General features: G+C 39.5%; 1 protein-coding gene across 3 annotated transcripts; it reads left to right on the top strand.

The window, feature by feature from the left end:
• Positions 1-32: 32 nt before the first annotated feature.
• tlk2 (tousled-like kinase 2) lies at positions 33-16,716 on the top strand. Of its 3 annotated transcripts, none has more exons than XM_065280919.2 (21): positions 33-775; positions 1,569-1,651; positions 4,801-4,872; positions 8,403-8,469; positions 8,596-8,639; positions 9,350-9,445; positions 9,701-9,808; positions 9,913-10,005; positions 10,163-10,273; positions 11,592-11,728; positions 12,069-12,221; positions 12,307-12,373; positions 12,468-12,562; positions 12,702-12,783; positions 12,967-13,058; positions 13,217-13,306; positions 13,426-13,595; positions 13,760-13,895; positions 14,655-14,766; positions 14,856-14,963; positions 15,339-16,716. In XM_065280919.2, the coding sequence occupies exons 1-21, from the start codon at positions 733-735 to the stop codon at positions 15,510-15,512; spliced, it is 2,133 nt and encodes a 710-aa protein (XP_065136991.1). In that variant the 5' UTR covers positions 33-732; the 3' UTR covers positions 15,513-16,716. The 3 variants fall into 3 exon arrangements, with proteins under 3 accessions (XP_065136991.1, XP_065136998.1, XP_065136984.1); XM_065280912.2 differs by having other exon boundaries at positions 34-775; positions 12,465-12,562; XM_065280926.2 differs by lacking the exon at positions 9,350-9,445 and having other exon boundaries at positions 12,465-12,562.
• The last annotated feature ends 703 nt before the right edge of the window (positions 16,717-17,419 follow it).

Here is a 17,419-nt window from a genome sequence, read left to right as displayed (position 1 = left end):
ATATGGGCGTGGTCGAAAGGTAGAAAAGTCTTGCACAATCTCACGAGAAAATATGAGATTTACTGATTATTGTTTACATTGCAAAAAAATTAGAATCGAACCGAATTGATTCTGAATTTACGAATCAGATTCCAATAACAATATGTCAAGCTACAACAACCGATCTTTTGCAATCGAGGTGTGCGGGCGGAACAGAATTTAAAGAGCAATTTTATCATTCCAGGACCAGATCCCGGTTCGGTGCTGACCCGGAGCAGGGACGACAACCAAGATAAACTGATATCTGATAACACCACCAAGATTTATTAATTTAAAAGTAAATCCACTACGTTTGGAGAGGAAATCTCTAGGTAAAATTCTGCGGTTAGGTGCCACATTTCCTAAATCTGGCAGTAAATTGACATCGAAGAGGCCAGCGGAGAAAGGCGGGTTCGGGAGATCAAGCCCCACATCAAGTCATCTGAGGTCTCGCAGTCCTCGGCCCACAGTAGGACGCGGAGCTGGCGTCCCCTAGCGACATTCTAGGCATCGAGCGCAGGCGGGGGTCGGGGATTCGACTGAGGCCTAGCGCTGAAATGTCGGGCTGAGGCGGGAAGGGCGAGACGGGAGACCATAAGAGGAGAACGGTCGAAGAAAGAAACCAAATTAAACAGCAAAAGGGGGAAAAGACACCGATATCACAGGTACAAAGACAAATGTGCACGTTTAAAGCGGTTAGACGGGGATATTTTCATGTCTGCGGAAGAACAACAGACAATAGAGGCAAAATCGACGGGTAAATAGTGACTGAAATGATATTTAATATATATTTCTTGTGTTTTTGTTATTTGTTAATGTTTTTCTTTCGTAAGCTGGTGTTTGTTTGGATTTGTTATCGATTATTTTAGTCAATCACACACATCTCATGATGTAGCTAGGATGCTAGCTTAATAACCATGCTAATTCATCATGTTAAAGTGTAAAAATAAACGGCATACTGCAAATGTAAGGTTATTCTTGGGTTTTTTTTTCTGAAATTGTGAGTTTAAAACATGTTGGATGTGCAATGAATGTGACTCAACTAAAGCAACTGTGTAAGCTCTCTAATGTTTTAATAGTTTTGTCTTGGTTGGAAAACATATAGGGTTTCATGGTGTTTTTCCGCTTCAGACAAATCCTCCAGACCATATATGTTATTGTATATATTGTATAAGTGTTTGACTTTGCAGTCATTGCATTTATTTTGTGGTTGAATAAATAACTAAACTAATTGAATTTAACATTACAAAATATGTTATGTTATTAAGTTTACATGTTCTGTGTGGTTGATAATGGAAATGTAGAAATTAGTCTGTAAAAAAAATCTTGCAAATTTTCCTCCATACAGTATCGCTTTGGGCGGGAGAGAACTAATGATGAGGGTAGATGGGGGTTGAGGGGGGTGACTTGGTCTCAGAATGGTCTCGAAAACATGTAGGGCATTAGGTACATATGACTCAACTTGTCACACACATCACTGTCTTGTCAATCTGTCAACATCACTATGACTACATAATGTAATGCAAACTCTTCCTCTCTCTCTCTCGCAGCCATGATGGAGGAATTGCACAGCTTGGATCCTCGCAGGCAGGAGCTGCTGGAGGCGCGCTTCACTGGAGTCGGAGTTGCCAAGGTCTGTCCTCTTTCATTGAAATATTTCTGCCTCATCACTACGATCTATCTATCTATTTATTTATGATAATTACAAATTCCTGCACATACCTTCCCTCTTGCATCAGACCTCATCCATCCATCCATCAAGCATCTGCAGCATCATTCTGTCTTTTCCTTCTTAATTCCAGCACTCATTTGTATGTTTTCTTGGGCTCTGTGCCTGTCTACGTGCATGTTTAAGTTAATTTTTTCCTCTCCCTGACTTTACTGCGCCTGCTGTCTGAATAACGCTTTTATTTTCTGCCATTTTCCACACAAGCTCATGCATGCCATTAAAGTGTAAACTTAGCAAGCAGATCTCTTTTTGGTTTAAATTACTATCCTTCTTAAGACTTTTCAGACAGATATTCCAGAAAAAAACGCTGATAATGTATCCCGGGATTGTATGATTTTTGTTCATTCACACTGCCAGTGATTTTCTGTGCGTGCATTTACACATCTCGATTCCCGTAAAGATCCTGCAGCATCTTACGTTTGCTTATTATCTGCAATTTTTCTCCTGAGAATCCACACATGTTCATTTTTTTCAGATTAGATCATACACTAGCGCATTGCACACCGTTTTATTATGTTGGCGATCCATCTCAGTTACAGCTTGTAGTCTTGGTCAATCCCTTACAGCAGGGGTTCCCAAACTTTTTTTCCTGCGCACCCCCTTCTATGTCCCAACCGGGTTGGCGCACCCCCAATCCCCATTTAAAAAAAAATCCAAAAAAGCTTTATTTTCTCACCATAAATACTCATGTTTAATCATGCGCAAATAACCAAGGGCCGGTTGCACTAGCCGGACGTTAAGAAGTTGGGTGTAATAGTCCTACGTCGGGCTTAGCTACGTCCAACATTGTGAAAAATATTTACGCCTATTGCACCATCTGAAACTACGCTCAGCGTAGATGATGCGCGCCCCGTGTATGCGTTTAACCACTGTGATATTTAGACGCCATTCGAGTTTACTATGGTAAAAAACGTACACTTACTGCCGTCAGCTAATAGATGACATATGAGAGGTTTCCTCATGTTTACCAGTGCGTCACGTGCAGACCCATCAAACACATTAACGAAAGCCTTTACTGTTCGCACAAAAGGTGTATAATAGTTTGCAGATTCATTATAACAGCTCAAGTTTCAAACAAAATTAAATGAAAGCTTTTAATAAGTTCTCTACAGTAAGTATTTATGTATTTTATTATATAATTCATTGGCGGTCTCTTTACCATGCATGAAAACACATTGCTCGCATATCCTGTGCCCATGTCTCGTCACATTTCATTATTTCTATTTTTGCCATAAAAAAGTCTCCCTCTCTTGGTCCCTCTCCTCCTTCGTGACTAACAACTTTATCAAAAGACATCCCACATGACAGTTTCCCTGATTTCAGTCAGTTAAGCATATTTATAATATATATGGAATGAATGAAACGAGTTGGCACGGATATAGCGGCTGCAGTGCATAACAGAAGAGCAGTGCGTAGAAAAAGACAGCAGCTGTCTTCTACGTTTCTATCAAAAACTAATAAATTATAGTTTTTTATTTAAAATAAAAGCGATTACAAAGGAAATGTTTACTGTTCATTTTTTTATTTATTTATTGTATGGAAAAATCCCACTTAAAGAAACAGACCGCCATTAAATTTTGCCTCTCGCGCACCCCCTGGTGGCAGCTCGCGTACCCCTGGGGGTGCGCGTACCACACTTTGGGAATCCCTGCCATACAGCATTGTTCCTGCCATTTGGGCGCGTTCCGTGACCGATGCCGGCAATGTCCCCATCCTGGGCTTGATCCGGGTATCAATTCCGGGACATGTTTGCGTTTACGCAGGTGGCAATTTTATGGCAATTTTCTCGCATCAACGTGCTGTGTAAAAGGGGCTTTCGAATCCCCTTGAGAATAGTTCTTATTCTGGTAGAGAATGTCACACCTTCCAATTTTGTTTTTGCTAAATTCTTGCTCTCATCCGTTGGAGGTGTGTAAGACTTACAAGATTAAATTTGGATAATTGGTGACTAGAAATGACATCTGTCTGATTCACTGTCACATATTGACTGAATTAGTATTTAGTTTGTGGAGTAACTTGACCCTGAATATGTGATTTGACCTGTCAAGGCTTGCTTTAGAAAATATATTGTGCTGTTTCAGTCTCAAAATTTTTTACGTTTAATAGACACTCACATTTTATGTTGTAGTTATTCAAGTGTTTACCCCTTAAAAAAAACTTTGTTATTTAGTTGAGGTTGTCGGTTTGTTTCCCAGGGAAAACGCATACTGATATAGACATATAGATTGAATGCACTGGATTTCGCCTTGTATAAGTGTGTCTGCCAAGTGCATAAATGTAAATGTAGTCTAGATCACCATGGTAATCAATTAGCATTTTTGATATGTGACTGCATTTATATCATTTATATAATATGAGAGTCAATGCCATGGACTGAGCAATATTATCAAGCAAGCTAGATTTTATCAGGGATTTAACAGGTCATTAAAGGAATAGTCTACTCATTTTCAATATTAAACTATGTTATTACCTTAACTAAGAATTGTTGATACATCCCTCTATCATCTGTGTGCGTGCACGTAAGCGCTGGGGCGCGCTGCGACACTTCGATAGCATTTAGCTTAGCCCCATTCATTCAATGGTACCAATCAGAGATAAAGTTAGAAGTGACCAAACACATTAACGTTTTTCCTATTTAAGACGAGTAGTTATACGAGCAAGTTTGGTGGTACAAAATAAAACGTAGCGCTTTTCTAAGCGGATTTAAAAGAGGAACTATATTTTATGGCGTAATAGCACTTTTGGGAGTACTTCGACTCTGCGCAGTAACACCCTCCGTCTCCCATTATGAGAGGGAGAAGGTGAGCGGACTTTTCAGGCAAGATTTAAAACACCTCTCTTTCCTTGAAATGCTACCACTTGTCCAATTTGGTTCTCTGCAGTTCTCCTTCCAACCCTTTCTTATTTGATAATTTATTTTCCTTCAGGCCGACATGCAATGATGAGGGAATTGGAGACAGAATTGGGCAGGAGTTTGTCTTTTGCAGCCTTTTAAACCCTGGCATTTTTTGAAACACTATTAATCTAGTCATTTGTCTTCTTTCTCTCTGCAGGGTGCTGGACAAAACGAGTCATCTAACCAGAGCCTTTGCAGCGTGGGCTCTCTCAGTGACAAAGAGCTGGAGGTTAGTACCGATTTGGTCCTTGTGATGTGAATTTGTTTTTGAATCTATATAATATCTCAGGGCAGGTTTGCTTCATTTGGCGCCATGTTTTAATTTAACCAGTAATGTTGCACAGGGGCGTCTGGTTGGAAAGGTGGTTTTCTTAAATTTTTTACTTTTGTTGCCCCCCCCTTTTCAGCAGACACTTCAGGGCTCAACTCAAAGAATTGTATATACTGGCCCGGTCAGGCCAGTGGTTCAGGTTTTCACTGGCCCCACCAAATTTTTCTGTGTCACATATTTAAAATAATAATTCAGAAGTCAAATATAATTGTATACATAGTCATCATTTGTTAAGACAATGCTGTTGGCTTTTCTCATTAGCCTCGAGGTTTTGTTTACTGCTTCCAACGAAAAAGGCTCCCCAATTATCTGCTTTTCCTGGAAACTGACAGCAAACTGTGCAAAACATTGCATAGTTTCTTTCGTCATGTTTTACCCAAGTAAATGTCTGCTTTCAAGATTTTAAATAATTACATTTTGCGTTTGGCCTCATGATTAGAGGGTGTCGGCACCATCTTAGCGTCTTTTGGCTCTACTAGCTGACGTAACCTGCAACTGTGTCCACAACAACCAATTAGTTAGAAAAACCTCATGACATTGCTGAGAAGTTAATGTTTGCGTTGCATAAAATGTGATTGTAACATTGCATAAGACTGCATATAGTCAAAAGGCCACAGGCAGAAAATATATTTTAGTGACTGAGGGCGAAGCCAGTGCCAATACTGTTTACTGGTCCGAGTGTCTCTCACACTGGCCCCGGGGCATCGGGCAGTCCTTTATATTAGATTTTGTTTGTTTATACTTCTTTGTTATGCAGGCGTTTAAAAGTGTGGTGTTTAATTTATACAGCAAGGCAGTTTTTGAACAGATTTGCCTGCCATTAGCTATGGCTTGGACAAACCGAAAACTCTTCCCAAAATAGCGCAGTCACTTTCTGGTGTAGTTTAGATCTCTTTAAAAGTAACCAGAGTAAAGGAGGGCTGGGACGATTAATCCCGATTCATGGTAATAATGCGTGTCTGATATTGATTTTGAATTACAAAGGTGATATTACGAACAGCTTTTTTATGTACTACTAGTCTTCGATCAGCAGTAAGTCATTATCAATCTAAAATTACTGTGCGTTTGAGTCGTTTATAACGTGCATTTGAAAAAGCAACACTCGTCAAACATAATCATTATAAATATTCTTTATATCATGAAAATACCTGAAAAGATTTGAAGAAAATTGATATAAGTATGCTTATAGGCATTTCCTGGAGAATCTCACGATTTATCGTCCAAGACCTAGAAGTGAAGCGCAAACAAGAACATAAAATATGTGTCATCAGCTACCTTGATAAAAACAAGTTATTTTTTGTTATTGCTTCGTATGCTTATCTATCTAGTTGATCAATTATGGGCTCATTTTAGTTGCATAGGTCCGATGGCGTAGGTCATGGGTCTTCAACCGGGGGTCCGTGACGGAACTGCAGGGGGTCCGCCAAATGATGTTTAACGACAAGCTATTTTTTGCTTAAACGTAAAATATATGTACAAAACGTTACAAGTCCCCTTTAAGTTGTGCACGTGCGTGGCCGCATAGGTTTGAAGGCGCGCGTTCAGTTTAGCCAGCGGACCAAAATACAATATCTAAAGATTATAAATGTCCACTCAGGAAGCAGCAGTAGCGACAGAAAAGTCATCATAAAACAGGTAAATCTAATGTGTGTCTTTCTTTCAGAATGTCATTTTAGAATCAGTGCGACATGTTGTCTCATCTATATTTCTGAACTTGGACGTACGGCTGTTTCACGCGGTTCAGATTTAAAGCGCTAATTAAACAGTCAAATGACACCACACCACGTCTGTATTTTAAACTGTGACAAAACTATCGCTCGCATTTAAAAATTAATGAAACGCGCGCCGTGATGGTGCTTTGTGCAAGATTCAGAGTCAGGTTGAAATCCGCCTCTCAAAAAGTTTCCCCAAAGAGATGCGCTCGGACTCGTTGCATGTTGTTCTCCTGAGTCTGATATGAAGCTATACAGAAAATAAACCTGCGTTACTTAAACTCGTGACAATGATGATACACGAGAAAGGCAACAGACCTCAGAATTATAAAGTAGCAAAATCTCTATCCCCACCAGAATAGACAGTCTTTGTGCCATTCACCATGATCAGTCTTCTTTATAAACTGAAAGCCCTTGTCCAATTCACAATAAAATGAAAATATATTACACTGCAAATACCTTAAAATAATATAATATTATTATATTAATACAAAAACTAAATATACTTTAACAAAAAAATTATGCATGTTAATAGTATGGCTGTGTGACAATATGGTTTCTTTCTATTTATAGACCGTTTCAGCAGTAACAATATAAACAACCGGCTGTCACGGTCCGCACGTAACTTCCGGTAAACTCCGCTAAGAATAAATAACAACAAAGTTCTTTAAACGTAGTTTATTTATATAACAAGCAAAAAAACAACACATAGATTACCTAGGAAACCAAAACATTTGTTATTTTTGACGAGGCATTCGTTCAAGAGATCAGTTTAGTAACTTGTCAGACCATTAAAAAAACGAAACCGGAAGTAAGGTTCGGATCCAGACGTGTATCACGTGCGTCCAATGAAACCGTCTATAAAACATTTCCAGTCCTTGATTCTGATTGGTCATCAGTTGTACTTTACTCCACTTTGCGTTGTGCCTATTACCAAAAGGCAGCCTTTCGTACCTTACTGCTTACTTAAATATCTCTGTTTTACACATTTAGTATTAGGGGGGTCCCTGCTCCATGCCTCTCTCATCTAAGGGGTGCCCGACCCAAAAAACGTTGAAGACCCCTGGCGTAGGTTACCCGTTGGTTTTCACATATATACTCCTGCGTTGTTGTCTGCCTCGACATGCAAACACACATGGTGACCGCTTGTAGGCAGTATCCACACATGTAACCACAGCAGCAGCGCAACCATCAATGAAGAAGCAGCTTGACAAGTTTAACCCACAAACGAAGAAGCAGCAGTTTATTGTGTATGTTTTGAGAAGACCAGCAGTGATGGAAGTAAATAAACAGCGACTTATGTTGCAGTTTGAGTTAAATCACTCCTCAACTTGGTCAATCTTTGTTCTCACCATCGCAAACTGAAATCCCTATGATGCAGTTTTTTTACCTGACAGAAGGGTTCTAGAGGACCAATCACATCGCTTGCGGTCTGCGCAGAAATGACGTGCTGTTAAAAATTTGGTGAGGTGCACGACACGTCAGGTTACTCCAAGGCTACAGATAACCTACGGCGTAGACCTTGCGCACAACTATAACATGGGCTTTAGTGTAGTCTGCAGATGTTGGCCTCTTGTGTTTTCATGAGGTTGCATGAGCATGTAGTAGTGATTAACATTTAAATGGAAACTTCAGGAATGGATAGGGTTGTGGAATGAGGTGATGTCATGAATTCTCTTTGTCTTTCTCACTCTGTGATCATTGTTCTCTCTTCAGACGCCCGAGAAGAAATCCAATGATCAGAGAACACGTAAAAGGAAAGGAGACCCTTATGACAACCAGGGTGAGTTGATTTGAGGATTGCCGATGACACGGTGATTGAATAATCAGTGCGTTTCACATCCAAGTGTCTATAAAACGTGGTTGTTATAATTCACATTCTAAAACTGATCTGCCATCTTTCTCCCAGGCAAAGGAGGAGCCAGAGGACACAAAATCAGTGATTATTTTGAGGTAGGCCTGTGTTCGTTGTCAAAAGTGGAAAAGCTTAAAACTTTTCATACCCCGTTTACACCTGTATTTAGCGTTGTCCACTTGTGATCTAATCGAGCACAATGCATCTTAATACCAGTTGTATTAAACAGCCTCTGTCTGGGGCTGTTTACACTTGGTATTAAGATGTGTTTTCATCGATCGGATCACAAGTGGACGAGAGAGACACATTAAGTTTACACCTGGTATTTAAATCCATCTCTTTTGTCCACTTTCGACCGCTTCTGTCCTGAATACTGTGAGGGGGTGGTCTGTGAGACGGTGGGCGAGTCTCTCTGCTGTCATTCAAACGCGAGCAGGAGTAATTATGAGTTTATATGGACGCAAATACCGATCGAAAGTGGTTTCGACTACCTCTGGATGTGGTTGAAAGTGGTCGAAAGTGGACAAGCTCAAAACGTTTAAACACCGTTTACACCTGGCATTAACGTCGTCCACTTGTGATCCGATCGACGAAAACGCATGTTAATGCCAAGTGTAAACAACCTCTCTGTGAGATACAGCTGTCAGCTGTGTTTCAATTAACAGCCATTTAACGCCCATTCTTGAGCTTTCACACTAACTTGTGATTCAACTAAAGTGATTTAATCATAAGTAATACGTGATTAAATCAGGCTTAATTGTCATGCTTATTTTTGTTGGCTCTGAACTCTGGCTTTGTTTGCATGCAGTTTGCAGGGGGCAGTGGTACTGGCACTAGCCCAGCACGTGGCATTCCTCCAGTGGTGCGCTCCTCGCCTCAGCACTCTCTTTCCAACCCTGCTGCTGTGAGTCTTTTACTACTTGACCCTTTCTGTTCCTTCACAAACCTTATGTATCCTGTGTGCATTTCATTTAGTGTCATAATATAAAATTCAAGTGGTTGGTACCGAAACTGGTGAAATTTAATAATTTCCATAAGTTATCTTTTAAAATGCCACTAACCCAAGTTCTTAGATGTCTAATCATAAAACAGGCAGGCAGCCATGTATCTATACTGTGATATAGTTTTTGCTGACCCTGTGTTTGTTTTTGATTGACAGGTGCAGCAAGGAAGCCCCTCTTCTATAAGCTCCGTGAACACAGACCACTCCCATTCCTCCTGTCTCCACAAGCCAGCCTCCACACACACCCAGCACCGAACCACACAGGTATCACAGCATTACTGTGCACCTACAAAGCACATTCACAGTTACAGAGACTTTAAAGACTCCTCTATAGCCCACCACTCACTCACCTTCATTTCGGTTTTCAGTCGGAGTTGACAATGGAGAAGTTAGCAGCGCTGGAGAGCAGTAAAAGTTCAGATCTGGAGAAGAAAGAGGGACGTATTGATGACCTGCTCAGGGTATGATGATCTTTAGTTTTAAACACATGAAAAAAATAAACCAAGTAATTTTAGAAAGGGACAGAAATTAATCAGGACTTAGAGTTGACAGTGTCAGATTTTATTTTGGTCTACTGAAGAATAAGGTGCTCGTGTTGATGGGGTTTGTGCATTGCAGATGAATTGTGACCTGCGCAGACAGATCGACGAGCAACAGAAATTGCTGGAACGGTGTAAAGAACGACTCAACAAATGTGTAACCATGAGCAAGAAACTGCTTATTGAAAAGGTGGGTGGGATGTTTGTGCTAGGGATGGGCATTTTCCAGTAATTTAATATTCGAATATTTAAGCTCATAAAGAATGAATATTCAAATATATTAATTAATAAATAAGTGTTTTGTATTTTTCATTTTGTCACAATTTCACAGAAGGCTTATAATAAGGAAATATCCACAACAAGCTAAGCTTTTATTCTGTATATATGTATATATGTATTTTTAAGTTGAAAACATTGTAAAAAAATATATTTTTATATATATATAAATATAGCCTACAGAAAAATCACGGAGCGAAGTCTGAGTCAAATAGTTTCAAATCGGTCGTTAGTACGAATTCAGTTCTGTTTGATCCTACAGAAATTTTATTATACCAAATAAATACACAAACCCAAGTGAAGATTAAAGTTTGAGGACTTGACAAAGTAGCCTACGCTATCATGTAAACAAACTCAAAACACGAAGGAAGAACCCTGCGCAAACGAAAAAACATTGACTACATAACCGACTGCTCGGTCGGCATATGAATATCTTCTCTGTTTAGTTTGACATGTTTTTGTGAAGAAAGACGAGTAAATTTAGTCTACCTGCTCCAGTGAAAGCCTGTTCTTCTGACTACAAAAATGCCGGGCTACGGAGAAAACTCTGCTCCGCGGTGGTTATCCGGTAAAAACAACGACGGATCTAACAATAATATCTAAATTTACCATTTTTTTACAAATAACTTAAGCTGGCTCGATACCTTATTGCTGACTGTGCAAAGTTACGAGCTTAATTTAACAACACAAAGACGGGGCTATTATTGTTTGCTTTTAAACTGCCATGAATGTGCAGTTATCCGGTTCATTTTCGAAAGAGCACCACATATAATACATTTTCTCAGTTTCGTTCTCTGTGTCTGTCTCGTTATTAAAAACAGAAAGTAGACAATATAGCAGGAAGCTTACAAATCTCTCATGATGTGCTGATGGGGGCGGCGGAGAAGCACGTCTAAATAACACGTGAGCCGGTGGCCAAAAACGGACAACCCGGAGTTAAAACTAAATACTTAAATTCATCTGCAATCTGATTTGCCAAACAATCAGAAATACGTACAAATAAATGTACATGTATATTTTACATTAAAGTATTTTAAAGTATAGATGAAGTGAAAAAGCATAAAATAAGTCGGAACCTTTCGGTGGCACATTAAAAACAAACATTCGAATAGCATTTTTTCTATGTAAAATAATTCGAATATTCGTGCCCATCCCTAGTTTGTGCTAGCATATATCGAGTTAAGTACGTATAGTGAGTTTTATATAATTCCTATATTGTTGGTGTTTTTCAGTCCAAGCAGGAGAAAATTGCATGCAGGGAAAAAAGCATGCAGGACCGGCTTCGTCTCGGCCATTTTACCACCGTCAGACACGGAGCGTCCTTCACCGAGCAGTGGACAGATGGCTATGCCTTTCAGAACCTAGTCAAGTATGTGGGCCGCACGTGTACATACTTCAGATGCTTTATTGTCGCATACACACACTTGCGAAATCCAGTCAGTTTGTGTATGTGAAGAGAAAATGGCTATGAAAAGCCATATTAGATTTCTGGTGTAATTTACTCCGTTATCAACGAAACTTGTACAATTAGAAATCTGTTGTTAATTGAAGTAGCTTAAAAGTCTTGTGACATTTCATCATTCTTGTATTGGTCAACATGACTTGTATTGTCATATTGAGATGGCTGTGTACTCAAGACTTTTACATACTTTTTCTGTATTTATAACCTGAAATCATAAAAATGTATTTACTTATGCATGTGTATGTAGGCAACAAGAGAGAGTGAATGCTCAGCGAGAGGACATCGAGAGGCAGCGGAAACTTCTGATGAAAAGGAAGCCGCCCAACGCCAGTCAGACTCCTCCTCCGAACCTGGAACCCAACAAACGCAAGAGCAAAAGCAACGGCGCAGAGAACGAGATGTAAGCTTGCTTTTTGCTGGGCTTTCTGTAGTTTGGTAGCAGTAGTTTTGTAGTAGTGATTCATTGTTTATCAATGTGTTCCCAGGTTATCATTAGCAGAATACCACGAGCAGGAAGAAATTTTTAAATTGAGACTCGGCCACCTGAAGAAGGTATTTATTCAGATTTATATGACGAATGTGATGGAATTGATGTTGTCAAGGTAGTAAGTTTTCGTGTCTAAGTGCTGTGTGTGTTTGACAGGAGGAAGCGGAGATTCAGGTGGAGTTGGAGAGGTTGGAGCGTGTACGTAATCTTCACATTCGAGAGCTCAAGAGAATCCACAATGAAGATAATTCCCAGTATGCTCCTTTCTTTCCTCTGTTTCTGCAATAAGCTTAAGTTTAGATCATCAGAGTTTGTATAATTGTCATCGTTGATTCATGACCGAACTTAAGCTGGATTTATCTATTGTGGTGTGACTGTCTCTCTGACCCTTAGGTTTAAAGATCATCCCACGCTAAATGACCGTTACCTGCTCCTGCATCTGCTGGGTAGAGGAGGCTTCAGTGAGGTCTATAAGGTGAGAAAAGAGCTGTGATGCTGACAAAGAAAATACAGAACGATTGGTTGTTTCTTGGACTTTCACCTTCTGTTTTACCTTTTCTCTCTAAACAAAAATACAGCAAAATATAAATATTTTTTAATAACTCTTTCCCCGCCAGCATTTTTATATGATTTTTTTTTTTAACTCATGTTTTTGTAGGCCTTTGATTTGACTGAGCAGAGGTATGTGGCTGTGAAGATTCACCAGCTTAATAAAAACTGGAGAGATGAGAAGAAAGAGAACTATCACAAGTAAGTGTAATGCAAACATTTTTGCTTTGACTAATGCAAACAGCTCACAGGCTTGCTAGGCACATTTTTGTAAACATTTATAAAATGCTCTTACCTTCTTATTCCTATTAACAGGAAATATGAATTACATATGCTATAATTGACTAATGTTGTTTCAGACACGCGTGTCGAGAATATAGGATCCATAAGGAGCTAGACCATCCCAGGATAGTTAAACTGTATGACTATTTCTCACTGGATACAGACTCGTAAGTAATTGAGCTCTTGTTGAAATGTCTTCATTTTTCTGATCTAAAGCCAGTTTCATTTTTTTAAAGCCAAGTAGTGCATAATAACTTCATTGTTAAAATTTGTATATTTTGTCTAGATTCTGCACTGTACTGGAGTACTGCGAGGGGAACGATCTGGATTTCTACCTAAAACAACACAAGCTAATGTCAGAGAAAGAGGCTCGATCCATCATCATGCAGGTTGTCAACGCACTCAAGTACCTAAATGAAATCCGCCCACCAATCATCCATTACGACCTCAAACCAGGTATTGACGCCTTTACCCGCAGACTGTGTTTTCATGGGTATTAAACCTATGAACTTGGCATCGCTAGTACTATTCCCTACCAGTTGAGCTTTGTGAACACAGCATCTCCCAAGATAAATGTTAATGAGGTGTAAACAGAAGTACTGACTTCTGTGTTTGGCTAGGTAACATTCTGCTGGTCAATGGCACAGCTTGTGGAGAGATTAAAATCACAGACTTCGGACTGTCCAAGATTATGGATGATGATAACTATGGGGTGGACGGCATGGAGCTGACATCACAGGGGGCGGGAACATACTGGTGAGTGGATGCACACACGTATGGGTGATTCTCACGAAATCCGGATTTAGAAGGTGTCCAGCATCAGAACTGTTAAAACGCTCTTGAAGCCAATTATTTTGCACATATAAGATAAAGGTCTGAACTTACTATAACCATTATTTTTTGAGGATTTAAAAAATATATTTCCTATAGAATTATTTACATTTTTTAGATTATCATTACCATTAAAAATTATCATTACCACAACATAGTATTACATTAAATATATGCATTTACAAACTCATGTTTCGGTAATGAGAACTAAAAAGTTGTCTAGGTACTATGACAAACAAAATTTCAACTTTTATCTGGAGAGAAAAAATAAGAACTGCTTACCTGGTAGCCATCTTGAGTGTCACAGTCAATTATGTCCCCCAACAATTTTTTTTTAAATGTTAAGTTTCTTGAGGGCTTAAACAATGATTGAAAATTGTTGCGGAGGATGAGAAAATTGGTCTTGGACACATTTATATTCCTTATTATTGTCTCTACATTTGTAAATGATCATCAATTACCACGTTTCTTTACTGTAAATGTTTATAGTATAAAATACACTGAAGCTTTTTATTTTTTAATTATAAATATTTCCATGTCAAAGAACCCAAATCCAGTCATGGACACATTGTGGTAATGAAAATGTTTCCCTTAAATGTGGGAAAAACAACAAAATTGGTTTGTATGAAAAGTAGATGAGCTATCATTTCAAAACTCATCTCAGCATTTCTTCTTGCGGTCCAGGTATCTTCCCCCAGAATGCTTTGTGGTTGGAAAAGAGCCACCCAAGATTTCCAACAAAGTGGATGTTTGGTCAGTTGGTGTTATATTTTACCAGTGCCTCTATGGGAAAAAGGTAAAGGATACTGTGACATTTCTCTTTGTCCGTTGACATGCACAAGTCTCTCTTTCTTCTCATCTCACTTTTTGTATATCTCCGCACAGCCGTTCGGTCATAACCAGTCCCAGCAGGACATCCTGCAAGAGAACACTATTCTCAAAGCAACAGAGGTGCAGTTTCCTCCCAAACCAGGAGTCTCGCCCGAGGCTAAGGTATTTATGCTCAACCGGGTGTTGATTATTTCCTCTGTGTGTTCTCTTTCCCAGAATTGATGTATTTGAGTTTTACGAAATGAATGGTTTATGAGCCCTCAAACCGTCTATGCTCAGATTTCTCTAGGAAAGTATTTTAAATCCTTTTAGATTTGGACTCAGGTTGAAATTGATTTATTAATATTTTCCCTCATTATTAAGTCACCATACCAAACTGTGTTTAAGTGTTTTTCCAAAGTGACAGTAAATGCATCAATACCCATTTTTAAAATAATGTTTCTTTGTTTTACTGCTTTATCATGACAGGTTTAAATGTTTCTGTGGCTTGTAAGAATGTAATGCATACTTTTGCCTTCTCTTTCTTGTCTACTTTAGGCTTTCATTCGCAGATGTCTGGTGTATCGCAAGGAGGATCGTATTGATGTTCACCAGCTGGCCAGCGATCCCTACCTCCTCCCTCACATACGCAAGTCAGTGGCTGCCACCGGTAACTCCAGCATGGCCATCGCCTCCACGTCTAGCTCCTCCAACAGCAGCGCCTCAAATTGAGACCACTCCATACCTTGCTTGTTTTGATTGAAGGAGGAGAGATTGGTGCTATTGCCCCACCCCTCTCTGCAGTGCACTGGAGGTGGAGTCTGACACCCCCTACCTACCAAGCAAGGGAGCAGGAGGAAGGGAACCGAGAGGGATGGAAACGACACGCATTCCCCTCCGCCCTTCTTCCCCTCCCAGGCGTCTGGAGGGTTGTTTTAATATTTTGTTTCTTGTTTTGCGATTGAAAGGGGAGTGAAAAGCGCCCCTAAGAGGGAACCTGAGGAAAAGGAATTAAATAGGGTGTGTTGCCTGTGAGAGTGTAATAATGGCAAGAACTGCAGCTGCTTGGACAGGTGGAAGAGATTCGTATATTGCCCTGCACCCCATAACACACACACACACACACACACACACACACGCATACACACACGCGCATATAAATACGTTATAACGAGGTCAGCCTAATTTTTCAATTGATGGGATAAGCCTGTTCATTCTAATGTGCATACTATATTCCTGGAGACAATCTTCTGATGCAAAGATTGTCCCAGTACATCTCCTTTCCTCCTTTTTCTTATGGAAGCAATACTGGCAATGGTTTAATTTCAATATGTTTCATTTTAATCCGTCTTTCTAAACTATTGTCAGATGAAATGATAAATGCTGAGGATAATTCAGCATAACTGGACTTTGGAGTAAGCTAATCTTTAAGTGCTGGAAATCAGATATTTGTACTGTATGAGGAAATGTAATGGACAAGTCTAGCTGTATCTGAAGATGTTTGTCTATGTGTCTTGCCCCCTTTCACCCTTCCTGTTCTATGACCAAAGCTGAGCTCTACCAGTAGGTGGCGCTCTATGACTTGATGTTTTTCTTTTATTTTGCTTTATGCTGTTATGAAAGTGCATTTTAGAGCATATTCTTTTAGATTGTCTTAGCGACACTAACCAATGGCCCCCGTTCTGTTTCTCTTCGTGTAATTGGACAGAATCTTAACATTTTAAAATGAGATTATTTTTTGTAATTGATGAAGTTTTTCCTTGCATAGAAACACAGACACCCATGCATTCAGATATACACACATTCATACATGTTTAGATCCGGATTGAATTGCTTGATTCAATCTATGTGGGAAAAAACTCTCTAGAGGGGGCGGAGCTAGTTCAGGGGTACAGGGCAAAACTGGGAATGTTCATTAAATACTATTGGTTATTAATATTGTGTTGTCTGGTTCTTTTCTTTTTGTTCTTCGATTTGGCTTATTTTCAGATGTTGTGGCTAATTTTTTTTTCACTGTAGGTTGAAAAGGTTTTAAAATTGCTGTGTGCCTCTATATATGAGACACTTGCAGGCCAAGTCAGGGTTTTTGCATTTTTGAGCTGTAGTAAATCAAAATGCTGTAATGTGTTTTTTTATATAATTACATTTAGTCTATCATCAACTTAATGTGTAGTCATTCTCACGTAGTCTCATTCTCTGTAGTGACAGGCAGCAGGCTGTTTATTAAGTTACATGCTATAACCTTGTGCATTTTGGTTAAACGTGTGGGTGCAGGTTTTTACTCACCTTGCCTAAAAGTTCAAGGCACTTACCTTATCAATCAAATAGCTTTCATATGTGGATCTCTGTACTTCTGACTGTGTGTGTCTGTTATTTTCATCGATTCTGAATGAAATGCAGATGATGGTATGTTTTGTTCCAGCTCCTCGGCAAAGCTGGATCTGTAGCGTCTGTCAGTTTGATGCCAAGATGTGCAATGGATCCAAATGGATCATAGACTGCGCTTAGTGAAATGCAATGGGAAGGCTGTGGGAAGACATGTTAGTCAGTGTCAAGCTATTACGCCAGTTTTTGTGGATTGTGATGGCTAAGTGTGCGTTTCTGTTAGTATTTTGTGCTTGGCAATAGGTTGAGACCCT

The sequence above is a fragment of the Paramisgurnus dabryanus genome, chromosome 3 (genome assembly GCF_030506205.2).
Source record: "Paramisgurnus dabryanus chromosome 3, PD_genome_1.1, whole genome shotgun sequence".
In the NCBI taxonomy this organism is placed as follows: domain Eukaryota; kingdom Metazoa; phylum Chordata; class Actinopteri; order Cypriniformes; family Cobitidae; genus Paramisgurnus; species Paramisgurnus dabryanus.
This window is presented reverse-complemented; position numbering and strand designations above follow the sequence as displayed.

What these genes read in the sequence shown, in the direction of transcription:
- tlk2 (XM_065280912.2), top strand. Translation starts at nt 733, where the DNA reads ATGTCTGCGGAAGAACAACAGACAATAGAGGCAAAATCGACGG. An exon ending in TCAGTGACAAAGAGCTGGAG is followed by an intron (nt 4,873 to 8,402) that starts GTTAGTACCGAT and finishes TTCTCTCTTCAG; the next exon opens with ACGCCCGAGAAGAAATCCAA. An exon ending in GACTCGGCCACCTGAAGAAG is followed by an intron (nt 12,374 to 12,464) that starts GTATTTATTCAG and finishes TGTGTTTGACAG; the next exon opens with GAGGAAGCGGAGATTCAGGT.